Below are 14,549 nucleotides of genomic sequence, written 5' to 3'. Positions count from 1 at the left end.
ACCATGGTCCTGCTCTCCGTGGTCTCCCTTTCTGTTCACAGCACTGGAGATCCTCTCTTGTTCTTGGCTGCAGCATCTTCTCACACCTGTGCTCACCACAGTGTGTTAGTGTCAGCTGGACCCCAGCCTGGTGTTCAGCTATTACCTGTGCATGTTAAATGTCGACCTTTAAACTGCAATTTTTTTAAAAACATCAATGCAATTACTTTGATCATTCCTCGCAGTTCAGGTCTGTGCTGAGCCAGGCATTTATCTCGAGAAACCCTCCTGTCTCCTTGTAAACTCTGTAGTGCCCCCTTCAGCTTTCTGAGTTGAATAAATAAAGATCTGCTTATCATTTGTTCAACTGTGCACTGAACAGTGCTGCTGTGTCAGTTAGATCTCCGTTTTTATCCAGGTACAACTAGGAGCACAACTTGGCTGGGTATGTTGAGGACTGCAGTCACTCTCCAGAAAAAATGTGGCCTTTCTACTTTCTAATCAAAATGCAATAGCTGCTGAGGTCTTTAGAGTACTAATTAGCTCCATGTTGAAAGTACAGATCCAGTAAATGATATTCCTCATGGGAACCTTGATTTAGTAGGGGTGCTGCTGACGGTCTCGCTCCCCGTGTTTGTCCCATGCTGTTACCAGGCTCTGCAGTGTTGTGACGAAGGTGCCTACCTGCTTGCCAACCAGCAGATGGACAAGTGCCAGTCTAAAGAAGGCGCTCAGAAAGCTCTCCAGGACATAGAAAAGTTTCTTGAAAACTCTTCAGCCTACTTAAACTATGATCCCCAAGCCCTACACTACGATTTTGAGTCAGTCTTAACATCTGAATTGAAGGTAAGCAATCCCTCCAGTTCCTTGTTACACGGGTAAAAAGCAAGATCGGACTGTGTTGCAGTGTTGTCAACTTTATAGTCCTCTGCTTCGGGTCAAAGTGCAAAATAATGGTAGTTACTTGACCAAGGAAGTCTTTTTCACTCTCTACAGTGCCAGATACAGTCAGTGCAGGTCAAGCTTGAAAACGTTCGAAGCATGTTTGAGAATCGGCAGTCTTGCTTCAAGAAGCTGTTGGATAAACACGTGAGGCCTGTCCAGTTAGTAGCCCCTCGGCCAGAAAATCCACCGAGATCAAAATCACCATTATTCTCTCCTAAGCATGGTAAAATATTTTAAGCTTATGGTATTTTCAAATAATTCTGCTTTGAGACAGGAGGAGTAAGGCTAAGGATGGTTTTGAGAAACCAACTAAACCTTGCTGGCTGATGCAGAATTGTTATATAATGCTAAATGTATATGAGATGGTTTATTATCTTTCCAAGTTTGTGTCTAGCTCCCCATACCTGGGTGAAGAATGGGGCTGGTTGCTTGGTATTTATTTTCACTTCCTACTCAGTGAAAAGAGAATGCTGTAAACAGTGCACGCTTTCCGTTCTGCTTTACAAGCATCCTACTGGGCTGAAAACTGGTGAATCAGTATTACAGGGAAAAAGGGCAAGGTTTATAAATCTATTAGCCTACCTATTCTCTGTGGCTGTCTTGAGCTGGAACTGACAAAGTTAGAGTGATGTTTGCCAAGGAGCTTGGAGAAATGAGGAACTGAAGTCTCATGAACAGAAATGAGCTGGATGCTTAACTCCCTTTGATTTCTTGAGGATGTCTGCCTTAAATCCCAATTGTGGAATAATTAATGCCTGTAAGGGTATAAATTCTGGTTGAACTGAGGTCACTGAATGTTCTGCCCTGATTTTGGTTATGGGATGTGGCACAATGTCAGCTTTAAATGATAACATTAAAACTTTCATCCTTGGCAGCCCTGTATGTATCAGAATTAAAAAGTATTTCAAAGTAATGTCCATGTATTTTAAACCAGGGGTATGGTAAGTTATGTGGGAATTAAGCTACTCAAGATGCAGGCCAGTGCAGCAAATAAATCCCAAATTTCCTCTTCCCAGGTTGATGCCACCTTTGCTAGACCCCACTGTCCTCTGAACCCCACTCCTCAATCAGGAAAAAAGCTCCAAGTCTTTAAACTAGAGCATTGCCCTTTTTACCTAATGTAACTTTTCCTGCTTTCTAGAAACAGGAAAGCGTTAAGGAGGAATTATTGACTTAAAGAGTAGGGTTAAATGTGTGGCCACCTCTGTGGGATGTTGTGAGACCATCATCAATTGGCTGGACTTATTTCATGCCTTTATGGGATGCACATTTTTCTAGCAAAGGCACCGCCTGCAAAGCACAGGTATCCTCCATTAATCCTCGTCTTGAAAGGGATGATCAAGTGTGTTGAAATGAGCATAGCCAGCAAGCAGGGAAAGACAAAAGGCTCCTCTTTGGATAGATCATGCCAAGAGAGCTTTTTAATAAGGCCTCTGTTTGATACAAAACATCAAAATGCTGCAGACCTGCTGGCGTGATGTGCAGTGTCAAAGACACATGCTGGGCTCTGCCGGGAGTGCTTTGAGATGGATGGGTTCTATGGCGTGGATTGAAACCAAACCATCTCTGAGCACATTTCTTTTGTCCTTTCTTTCTTTCTTTCTTTCTTTCTTTCTTTCTTTCTTTCTTTCTTTCTTTCTTTCTTTCTTTCTTTCTTTCTTTCTTTCTGTCTGTCTTTCTGTCTTTCTTTCTGTCTTTCTGTCTTTCTGTCTTTCTGTCTTTCTGTCTTTCTGTCTTTCTGTCTGTCTGTCTGTCTGTCTTTCTGTCTGTCTGTCTGTCTGTCTGTCTGTCTTATTCTAATTTTGAAACCATATTTTTTGGGGGGAAAAAGAGTAAACCTATCTTGTCCTGAGCCACAAAGCATAGTGAGATGTGGAGAAGTGGTACGGCAGGCTGTGGTGGATCCCGAGTGCTGGAGTAACATCACACTTGCAACAGAACACTGGGCTGCAGCTGGGACCACCTCCTGTCTGACTCCTGTCCGTGCTCCCTTCCTCCCGTGGGAGTCTCCCAGTAGGACCGCTGGCAAGCCCTTACTTCTTTTGGGTCTTCCTGACCGTGATGGGTCACACCCCATGCACGCCTCTGATCTGCTCTCCAGCAGCCCGATCTCTCTCTTTCCTCATTTGGCGTGTTTACACGTGGAGGTCTAAGGCCTCGTTGGTGTGATAATACGTAGTAACTTTATCTTACAGCAGCCCCATCTAAAGATGGGCCACCTGCTCTCCACGTGGATTTCCATCCCTCTGCATCCATTTTTCTCCCTACATCTTCTGCTTCACAGAAGGTGGCTCCTTGCTGTCAGCCCTCTTCAAACCTTCAATCTAGACACAGCTGCTGTTGCATTCATATGTGCTGTGATACCTTTTTTCACCCTAATGGAAAGATAGTTCATTAGTTCAGGTTTGGCTTTTTTGGTTTTTTATTTTCACTTTGATAGCCTCTTTTTTTTTTTTTTTTTTTCCTATTTGTAAATAAGGTGAATATTGCCCATCAGAATGTGTTTGGTGCAGCCACTGGGGCTGCAGCCTGGCACATGGAGCTGTCACTGAGGCTGGAGCCAGCATGATGCTGGAGAAATTATTGCCGTTCATGTTGGGGGGAAAGGGCCCTTTTGGTGAAGAATTGCTATATTGACTATTTGGGAGGAAGAAGTATTTGCAAGATGCCGTATAACTCACTGGGGAGATCGATGTTTTATTTTTAAGCTTCCAATTTACCTCTGTGACTTGTGATTGTTTACTGACAATATCAATAAATTCTTCTGAGGTGGAGAAACAGTTTATACCAGCTGAGATCTTGCCCTATGTTTATAAAATAACTTTAAAACAGTATCCCAGTAGGCGATGTTCCTTTTGGTTGTTTGTTCGATTTTATTGTTTTCTGTCATTTGCAACAGGCTTCACAGACTTGGTGAGGTTTTGATTACAGTATTCACTTACTGTACATTTTGTTTTTTCTCATTACTTTTTCCTTTATGGACTTTGTGACAACATGTGTTGCTTGTGCTGTTTGGCATTAGTATTGTTGTTTGAGATAGATACCCTTTATTTTGTCAGTTTACTTGTAGTATTAGCTAACTAATTATTCATTCTTAAAATGTATCCCGTTTTTCTCTGTGACTCACTAGTTTCTGTCTGAACTATCTACTTCACTACAGGTGTACATTATATAATTATGTTTTTTTTCTACCCAAGGTGTGGATTTTAATTCTAGTTTGAAATTTTCATTTGATCTCTCTCTCCCTGGGAAGAAAACATCAAGAAAAACTCCAAGTTCTCGCAAGGTAAAAATTATTCATGAAATCTGAATGAGTTTTATACACTGAAAAACTGAAACCCTTCTAAAAATTGGTTGTACTTAGACTTTGGATTTGAAGATGCTCTTTTTTTTTTTTCCCTTAAAAACAAACAAAACAAACCCCCTTTTGTATCTGTATGGTTTACTTGGATTAGCCCAACACCTGAGATCTGTCTTGGATTGTTTTTCCAAGGCATAGATAGCAATTTCCTCTGTGTTATTCCCTGAACATGTTCTTTGTGTATAAGTGATGCCTATTAGGAAAACTCCCCATCTGCACATATTTCCCCTGTCAAAACTGTTCTCTGGTCTCTGCACTAATGAATTATATTACCAGTATTTTCAGATTTTATGTAGCAGAGTAATTTCTGGGAATATTTGGCTACCCATTATACTCTCTGCCCTTTTAAAGCTTTGTGTCACAAAGGATGTCTTAAAAGGAAGCATATTTCATCCTTCCCCAAGGAGTTCCCATGCTGACATCAGGGGCTGGTTGCAGTAACCTCCATGCAGCTCTTCCCAGTGCATCCCATTTCTCTTCCAGATCGAAGTAATGCATGATTATCAGGAAAAACGGAATTCCTTGCAGTATTTTATTTCAGACAGTGACGACAACTTGGATATACTAAAAGGGTAAGCTTTTGTTTGCATCACTCAAAATGATGTTTATTTCCGGCCAGTTCTTGCCCCATCCGCCTGTTCCTCCAACCTGACTTGGGTGTCATCTCTTGCACTTTTACCTGTTTTATCATCCCTGTGTTGGTTATTCATGAGATCACACCATATTTTGGGCTAGTTGACCCTCACTGATTACCTGTGATTTTTTTACAGACATAAAAATAATATACTTTTTTTTTTCCTTTATTTTAGCCATGTCATAAATGAGCTTATAGAAACCGAGAGGGTGTACGTCGAGGAACTGTTCACTGTTTTGACGGTGAGTGACTTCTTCAGATTGCTCATTACTGTTCCCTGGTGACTTGTACAAAAGGGTTCCTGCCACTCTATCAAACTAAGCAAAAATGTGATCAGGCAGGTTTCTACCAAACTGTCAGATCCCAGGCTAGTCATAAATTTTCAAGTTTTCTCCCTAGGTTTTCTTTTTGGAGGCATCTGCAGGAACAGTTGGTGTCAGGATGAGCTTTTCATCTAGAATGAGGGAGAAGCCTTCTGTTTGTACACAAAAGCACTGGTAATTAGTTTTATCGGTGCCTGGAAAAACGTACAGAAAGCTGTTATTTTTAACTGTTCACTAATTTCTTTTACCTTTTAGAGACAAAAGAAATAAACTTGTGTTTTATCCTTGGGAGGATTCTCTCTCAATACTATGAAGTTTGTGAATGTATAAAGAATATTTCTTTAAAAAAACAGATCATAATTTCTCGTACTGCCATTTTAGACATTTCTGCTTTATTTCAAAAATCACTCTTGCTGATGGCCAAAACAAGTTGGCTGTTAAATAGCTCTCCCCCTTGCATTTCTCTCACCCAGGAACAAGCAGGCTATAAATCTGTTGGACTGCAGGTAGCTACATGCAATTGCCCTGCACTGATTGTTTTTTCTGTTGAACCACACTCTCTATGATAAAGCAGTTGGCAGATACGCAGATCTATTACTGTGCATATCAAGTCTAGATGGAGAAAAATGGACAGATAGACTTAAGTTCTCTGAAAATAGTATTTCTTTAGAAGAGGAAAGCCTGCTTGCAGTGGTTAAATATAAATGACTAATTTTCCAGATATTTATCTTCTACCACATCCTTAATCAACTGCAAAATGCCTGCTTAGTATAAGGAATACTGATTCCAACCATAGGGAGTGTGAGAGATTAATTTGGAAAGCCGAAGAAGATAGGCTGTACATACTGAATACATTTTTGCAACAGTTTTGCTACTCATGTTAAAAAGGCCTCAGTTTTATGCCGTGGATGGTGACTGGCATGGCCAGCTTGAGCTGTGGGTAGTGGCCTTCTTGGTGTCTTCTTTGCAGTGACAGTCCCGAGCTCTGTCCATGCCTTCTCCCTACCCTACAGTTAGGATGTTTACCACACCTGGTGAATATTTTTGCCCTGGTGCAGTGATGTGATTTTACTGAGGGGAGCTTTGCACTGTTTCCTAGTTCTACTCAACTTTTTGTAGTGCAGTGGTGTCCCTTCCAGCTCCTCCCTGCTTGGGAGGCTGTGGCTTCAAGAGGCAGGTGGAGATGCAGAGGACAGAAATCCTGAGGCATCGAGCGGATCAGTGGTGCTCAGTGGGCCTTGTACAAGAGCAAAAAGCCCATTGATTTTTTGGTATTTGTTCTTGAGCCATCTCTGTTTTGCAACGAGTCACCTCATGCACTAGCTCTTGTGAGGTTGTATGTAACTGCATGCCCCATGCAAACACGTTGTCCCTTCTGTGTCCCACGGTCATAGCAGCACGCATGTTCAACCTAGACAGGTTTTCCTCTGGGATCTCTCAGGCTGTAGCCAGAAGAAAGTGTCTGCAATTTGCCTTTGGTGAACACAGAACAGTGCTGGCTGGCCCCACGGGAGCTGTCCCAAGCCATTCCCCGCTGGACTACAACCCCATGTGCCCAGGGACTGAAAGATAGGGGTTTAGAGACAAAAATAAGGAAATAAAAGGGATACTGCACTTCGAAACAAAGCAGATTGTATTGGAAGTCTGTTCACGTCCCTTTTTCATCTGCCTTCGAGGAGATGCCAAGCCAAGGCCTTACCAACTGAGTGATGAGCCTCTTTTGCATCCCGCAGGGCTACAGAGCTGAGATGGATAACCCCGCCATGCTCATCCTCATGCCTCCCGTGCTGAGGAACAGGAAGGATGTCCTCTTCGGAAACATGCCCGAGATATACGACTTCCACAACAAGTACAATGCTGGCTTTATTCCTCTTTTTATCAGACTGATTTCCTGTAGCCATTAGATACCCAAACCATACCTTGCTCACCGCTGCATTTTTTCTCTTCTCCCGTCTCTTGCAGAATTTTCCTGCACAGTTTGGAAAGCTGCCTGGGAGCACCCGAGAGAGTGGGATTTTGTTTCCTAGACAGGGTGGGTGACTCATTTTCACATATAAAGCAGACTTGGAGGCCAATGTTTCTCCTGATTTGTCACACTCTGCAACATCTCAGTTATGTCAGTTGAGTAAGATGCTTCTGATACGCAATACTAACAGCAAGGCAGGCAGCGTAGGTGCGTGGCCAGCAGCAGATGGGGGAGAGCAGCAGTCGTGACTACACTGCGGTCTGCTGTGATTCCCAGCAGTGGGTTTTTTTACCCAGACTCTGTGACTTTTAGGTATTAAAGTTGGCAACAGAGATAAAAGCAGATTTACAGTTTGGGTGTTCACCTTACTTGGCTGCCCAGCAGGTTTGCTGGCATGCGTGTGACTTGCCTTTCGGCTTCCCTTACAGCGAGAAGATTTCCAGATGTATGAAAAATACTGCCAGAACAAGCCCCGGTCAGAGTCACTGTGGAGGCAGTGCTCTGAAAGCACCTTTTTCCAGGTGAGCTGTTTGTTCCTGACAAGGCAGGAATTGTCCTGGGACACTCACTTGTCCTAAACACCCTCCTCAGCACCCCACAATTTTGCAGCATACTCTGTTAATCCTTGCATGGAAGCCTCACAAAAGTAGCACTTGAAGTTTCTTGTACACAGCACTTGGAGTTTCTTGTACACAAGGAGTTTAAGGCAGATCCACTCATATTATTTTACGTGGTTTTATAAAATTTCTTTAGTTATAGGCACCATATGGCATTTTTACATGAAATCTTCAAAGTCATCAAACCACACTAGTCACACTGTAGGAATAGCTAGTTATAATTCGTGCAGAACTTACTTAATCTGAATTGTTTCTTCCAGGAATGCCAAAGAAAATTAGAGCACAAGCTCGGGCTGGATTCCTATTTGCTCAAACCAGTGCAGCGCCTGACAAAATACCAGTTGCTTCTGAAGGTAATTCATATTCTGCTTTGAAAGGACATCAGGAGATAGATTTGTTCTCCAGTGCATTTTATTTTTCAATTAAAGGTTACCTGTAAATCAGCACCAAGCTGTAAATTACATATCACTTATCTTGGCCTTCTGTAGTGACATTCAGTGAAGATAAAAATTTGCATACCTGTAAAAGGGACAAGTGCTTTTAACAAGCCGTTTTTTAAGGGGAGAAAGACTACCTGAATCTGTTGAGAGATGCAGAATGACAGAAGCACTGCTAAAAAAACTGAATGGGAAATGATCATAAGACTATGATGAATGAAATTTATTATCTTGATGCGTCTCTTCTTCTCAAGTTGTTATAGTGCCTTTAATCTTTAATGCATTTATTTTTGTGTCCCCTGTCTGAGGCCGGGCAGTACTGTTATTACCACTCTGCAAAGTGGGAATGACACTGGGGTAGTGGCTTCTGAACCTCACCTTCTAGCCTCTTGAATGAGAAATGAGTGCACACGAAGCTGTAAGTGGGCACAGGAGATCTAAAATGAAAGTAATTTTATATCAACGGTCTAATTCCCTAATCTGTCTTTCATTTATTGACTTGAAGGCTCTTGATTTTATAAATTCTGTTCCTTGTGTTGGCCAGTCTGAAGATAATCATCTGCTGCAACCTCATTTGAAGGCATATATGATATATTGGCGATGGAAAACCTGAGCCTTATTTCCCATTTCTTATCAAGCAGGGCAACACAACACAAAAAACTCAGATGAGCATGATGCCACTCTAACCTGACACTGTCCTTAAGGAAACCCAGAGAAAACGGGCCGTACTTCAGTGATCTGTTCCACACCTCGTACTGACTGTGGTTTAGAGTCTTTTTTCCAGTGACATAGGAATAAAGAAACTTGGGCAGTGCAGGTTGCTCTTGGGCATTGGAAACTTTGGGCGAGATGGAAAAGTCTGCTTTGTTCAAGTGCAAACACGTGCTCTTCCATTTCTATTTTCAGGAGCTGCTAAAGTACAGCACAAGCTGTGATGGAGTTCAGGAACTTCAAGAAGCTCTGGTTGCGATGTTGGATTTGCTAAAGTCAGTCAATGACTCTATGCATCAGATTTCAATAACAGGATATGATGTGAGTAGATTTGGGTAATGAGAGACCTTGCACAAGGCTGGACGATACATTGGGGAATGGATAGTATCTCAGAATGTATGAGCTAAAAACCCTACTAGAACAGCTACAAAGTGAATGGGATCAGGAAGCTCTTAGAGGTGACAGTCTTCCCTCTGATTTCAGGATTTTGGAAAATATCCGCATCCAAAGGACGTGTTCAAAGTCGCATAGTGCCCACACTTGCCACCTTGTGGTTCTCGAGAGTATTTTTTCCAGCACACACCTTAATTCTCTCACGGCTCACCTTATGATTCACCTGGGGTGTCTTCATAGCATTTCTCATTCAAGATTTAACTAAATACTCTCTGAGGCTGATTATTATCCTTGCCTATAGAAGTGGTTGTCTTTCCTAGGGCTTCAGGGAAGGGTGAAAGGATGTCTTTCTAATGTGTTGGTTCCAGTCCTGGCTGCCTTGAGAAGTCCATCCTACGAGACCTCAGTTCAGGCTCAAATCTCATCTGCCCTCTCCCACTGAAGTAGTTAGAGTCCTTCACCTGGCTTCCAGAGGAGCTGGAGAGTTCTTCTGTCTTCCTATTTCTTCCAGTTACTGACTAGTATCCCTTCACATAGACTAGATGCAGCCCCGTGCCTGAGACCTCTGCTTCCCTCCTGGCACCGTGCCGTCACTCCCAAAAGATCATCTGATCCTTCCAGGAAGACCTATTCTTAGAGTGACATGCCTTGGAACAGAGCTGGCCCCATCGCCCGTCATTATTTGGACAGTCCTCTTACATTTTAATTGATGTCTTTTTCTTTCTTTTGTTATTTGTTGTACTCTCACCAGGGTGACCTGAGCGAACTGGGGAAGGTATTGATGCAAGGATCTTTCAGTGTTTGGACAGGACACCGAAAAGGTCCGACAAAAATGAAGGATCTTGCCAGGTTCAAGCCAATGCAGAGGCATCTGTTCCTGTATGAGAAAGCCTTGGTCTTCTGCAAGAAACGAGAGGAGCATGGAGACGGATACGACAAAACCTCATCTTACAGTTTTAAGCATTTTTTGAAAGTAAGGACTTCTTACCTGGGGCCATTGCCATGTATATTGTAAACCAATAGCTCTGCAAACCCAGGGAGTCTTTTTCCTTTGAAACAATGGCTTGTTTTCTGCTATTAAGGGCTGTAATGCCTCACATGGAAGTGCCATGCCCAGGAAAGGCTGTTGGTTGTAGTAAGCTGTGAGGACCCCCAGAGCTGAAGCAGTGTCTGGCAGAGCCCATGGGCTTGGAGTCCTGCCAGGAAAATGGAGCTGTGGGCAAGTCCCAGGGATGAGAATGTGCCTTCCCCCTTCCCCTAGTCTGCTTTCCGGGAGTGGGGGTGAAAGCATGAAAATGGGGAGGCCTTTTTCGTCTTCCCCAGCCCACCTGGGGCTGGGGTCTGCCTGGTGTCTCCTAAACCCTGTTTCCCAGCCAGGAGGATGCAGAGATATCTTTTCTTCCTCTTTCATTGCCTTTCTCCTCTGGCAGGTTCTAACTGCAGCTAAAAGTACAATTATCACATGAAGAGAGTAGCCTTATGGCAAAATATGAAGGACATAACCAACTGTCCCAAGCCTATAAATGCTAACTATTGTCAATAAAAATCCCAAACTGCGCCTTCAGAAGAGACCTTCTGGCATACTCTGTGTGATGAGCACTTCTAACATCCGCATTCTGTCTCACTGTTCTCCCTTGTTTCTCTTGATAAGTAAAAACCCAATATGGGTATATCTTAGAATGGAAAAAAATGGACATTTAGAGGCAGAGCCTTCAGGCCCAGATGCTGCAGGTCCTTGATCTCAGCATGGTCTGGGGAGGGAGATGCCATGAGTAGTTGGAAACCCATGTAATAGTAGATAAGTCTGTTCAGCTCCAGTGCATGTTACAAATTGTGTGTTAAAACCAAATCCCGGGCCATATGTTTAGGTACTTAAATGTTTTTCCCAAACATTTTTTTTTTCCTTTTTTTTTTTTTTTTCTGGAGAGCTTGTTTTCCCTGTAGCACTTGTTTTACCATACATGTTTTTGAAAGAACTGAAGAGGTGGCATGGGGAAAGCCTGCTCAGAGGAGAAAATCCTGCATTCAGGACTCCAGGCAATGTGGCCAGGGTTTTTCTTTGCCTTGGGAGGGCTCATTTTCCAGTTGTTTGCATTCCCACACTGAGAGGTTGGGGTTAGAGAATCCAAGGATGGGCAGGATTACACCTGCACACATCCGTTTTCAGAATTGCTGTCCTGAGGGTGAAACCATGTTTCTGGAGCTTGACATTTATTTGATTCATGATAGTATCAGGAAATTGTTTTTCTTTGAAAGAATGTATTTTGTTGATTCAGAATTAAAGCAAGCTGTTGGGTAGAGTCTGTGTAACTGGACATCTGTAAAACAAACAGAAGAACCCCTCAGGATAGTATTTTACATAGTCTAAAATATCCAGTGGTAAATACCTCTTCAGCTGAGATTCAGTAACTTAGAGGGTGCAGGTTCATAACTCACTGCAATGCTGAGTAACTCAGTCTGCCTCGTACTGCTGTGGAAGGCGATGCAGATGAACACCATCCCAGAGCTTTACACTAACCCGCCTCGGTCTGCATTGCAGTGAACCAACAGCTGAGGGACAGTGAATCCTGGTCAGGGGAGGACATAGAATTTCAAAATCCACTAACAGGAGTGAGCAGATATGTCTATTCCTGGCGCTTCCCTTTGCATCCTCATAGTGGATTGTCTGTGATTTCTAATAGCTTGATGCCTGGGCAGTTTTGTAGGAGCTTCCACATAAATGGCCATGCCAGAGGAGATGCGCAGAACTGGAAATTGCAGAATGTCAGTGAGGCACTCTCTAGGCTGCCCTTTCAACATCTTTCATAAATTATTTTTTTAAGTTTTAAGCTTTAAAAGTGTTCCTAAAATCAGAACGGAGCCTAATCTGCCTTTCTTAGTCTTTGTGGCATTACACTGCACAGGATGAAGTAATTTTAAAAAATTGATTTAAAAAATGTTTAAAACAAAATAAACCTGGGAAATACTGACTGCTGTTCAGTGATGGGCCTTTCTGCATCTGGGGTCAAACACTTTCTCAGAAGCTCGTAAGAGCTCTGCTGTTCATACCAGTGAAGAAATGAGGAAAGCTAATTAGCAACTTGCTTCCTATTTCCTGAGGCTTTTTGTAGTCACTGAAAATGGGTGCCAGCATTTGAAAAAGTAGCTAGGAACAAAAAGTTTGCCCAGATGACCTAATTTGTAAATCCTCATAGTCTTTCAGACCAAAAGCTCAGAGGATACACATATTAACAGAGAACAGCAATGTTAAACAGATGTTCTTTCTAAGGCGTTATTTGTATTTATACTGATTTATCTGTTGCCGTCTGTGTCAATAATTTATGACAGATGATACTGTTATTATTAGATCTGTTTCAAAACATGTAAGTGGGATAGTTCAGCTATTTTTGACCATTCATTAATCAGCAATAAATTGCTAGGCAAACTGTGCTTTAAGTGAGAATATAGTTCTTGTGATATCAGGTATTAAAGCTTTTTTCAGCTTTACAGCATGTTCAGCAGCTGGATCAGAAGTCTCCTGTTGCTGAGGAGTTTCTTGGTCTCTAATCGTAGTTTGAGCCACTGATTCAGTTAGGTCATGTTGTGCAGATCGTGGATTATTTGGGCCTTTGGCATTTCCATCCAACTTATCGAAAGTGGTCTGTGATAACGGGTATCTAGGTACAGCAGCATTCAGCCGCATCTAGCCTGGAAGTTTGCGTGTTTCCTGAAAGCCAGGTTTGTGGCAGCTCAGGCTGCGTATCTCAAAATTAACCCTTCTTTTGGAAACCTTGGGATGGTGTCTCAACTGCAGGGATGGTCAGGGACCAAAAGGCATTGAACTGAAATCTCTGACGGAGCTCAGAGCTTCACAAATAGGTTTTTAAGATCGCTCAAAGAATGAAACACAGAATGCAATGAGTAAATAAAGAATAGGATGGCAGAAGTAACGTATGTGGAAAAATAATGTGCCCTGCATTTATAAAGCTTCGTATGGCTCATCTGAGAAATTTCATGCTGAAAGAGGTATGAGATGACTTTTCAGTTCGTTATACTGATTCCCAAATGGAAAGTCCCCTAAGGTCTGTTGATTGGTTTCAGAAAGCTTTTGCAAATACAGCGAGCTGGCGGGAAGTCAGGGGGGATAAGTTAGATAATGACTTTCAGTTGCTGCTGAAATTAAAGTTGATGAAATGTGTTAAATTGCGTGAAAACAGGTTTGTTTAACATGCTGCAAAATGTCTGGAATCAAAATGTCTGGTATCAGAGGGAGGAGGGAGAGATTTGTAGCATGTTTGATGTTGTTGTTCCTTTGCAGATGAATGCAGTTGGAATAACTGAGAATGTGAAAGGAGATCATCGGAAATTTGAAATCTGGTATAGTGGGCGAGAAGAGGTCTATGTCGTGCAGGTTTGTAACTTGAAAAATCTGGATACTAGTGCACTCTCATAACAGTGTTAAGGAAATGTCTGCCATTGACCTTTATGGGATTATCAAACATTTAACTTGCATTTCTTCTTCGCCTTTCCATGTCAGCATTCACAGAGCTGTCCCAGCAGCTGGTCCTTGGTGTCCAGTCCAGAACTGTAAAAGTTATCTTAAAGTGGAGACAGAATTGCTCCTTGGAAATAGAGCCTTTTATTCTAGATGAAATCTCAAATAGAACAGTAGTTGGGGAAAAAAAAAAATTACCGTGCTTAATAGCTTATGTGAATTGAGCTGGGAAATGGGCCTCATGCTTTATAGACACAGGCCACATGTGCTCCTCTACAATCAGATGTCAGAACTGCTCCCAGAGCAAAGGCTCAGCCTCTGTGGGGCTATTTCCAGTAGTCTTTGGACTCATCTACAGAACAGTAGCCAGACTGACCTGATTTCTTCCTATTTTTTTTTTTCCTTTTGTAGCATTTTGATTAGGCATTTATGGAGGTGAAATGTTTGCCTAATGGGGTGTTCACAGAAAAACCCACTGTGAAAATGTTGATTGATGGGTTCTTTTAATTAGTCTTCTGCCTACCTTTTTTTCCTCTGTGTTACAACACAGTATCCAACTTAAATTCAAAAAGCAGATGTACATAGCAGAGTGTATACATATATTCAAAAGGCAGATTTATCCCTTTGGGTATTTTGTTAAAGAGATAAGATGCACGCACACGTGTGCCTTTGTGTTCACTCCTTGAGTTGTAGTGATGGCTCCACAGTT

At 42.3% G+C, this 14,549-nt stretch overlaps 1 protein-coding gene across 2 annotated transcripts in view; it reads left to right on the top strand.

Annotated features, from left to right (window-relative positions):
• MCF2 (MCF.2 cell line derived transforming sequence) overlaps positions 1 to 14,549 on the top strand; it is a 47,730-nt gene that overhangs the window by 22,878 nt on the left and 10,303 nt on the right. For both annotated transcript variants that reach the window (XM_026848733.1, XM_026848734.1), the window contains exons 11-22: positions 634 to 825; positions 976 to 1,147; positions 4,122 to 4,210; positions 4,769 to 4,857; positions 5,095 to 5,161; positions 6,976 to 7,091; positions 7,205 to 7,274; positions 7,637 to 7,729; positions 8,086 to 8,178; positions 9,169 to 9,294; positions 10,118 to 10,339; positions 13,664 to 13,756. In XM_026848733.1, coding sequence (XP_026704534.1) covers positions 634 to 825; positions 976 to 1,147; positions 4,122 to 4,210; positions 4,769 to 4,857; positions 5,095 to 5,161; positions 6,976 to 7,091; positions 7,205 to 7,274; positions 7,637 to 7,729; positions 8,086 to 8,178; positions 9,169 to 9,294; positions 10,118 to 10,339; positions 13,664 to 13,756 — 1,422 coding nt within the window. The remainder of the gene's footprint in view (positions 1 to 633; positions 826 to 975; positions 1,148 to 4,121; positions 4,211 to 4,768; positions 4,858 to 5,094; positions 5,162 to 6,975; positions 7,092 to 7,204; positions 7,275 to 7,636; positions 7,730 to 8,085; positions 8,179 to 9,168; positions 9,295 to 10,117; positions 10,340 to 13,663; positions 13,757 to 14,549) is intronic.

Source organism: Athene cunicularia (genome assembly GCF_003259725.1).
Source record: "Athene cunicularia isolate RWA chromosome 4 unlocalized genomic scaffold, athCun1 chr4_part3, whole genome shotgun sequence".
In the NCBI taxonomy this organism is placed as follows: domain Eukaryota; kingdom Metazoa; phylum Chordata; class Aves; order Strigiformes; family Strigidae; genus Athene; species Athene cunicularia.
This window is presented reverse-complemented; position numbering and strand designations above follow the sequence as displayed.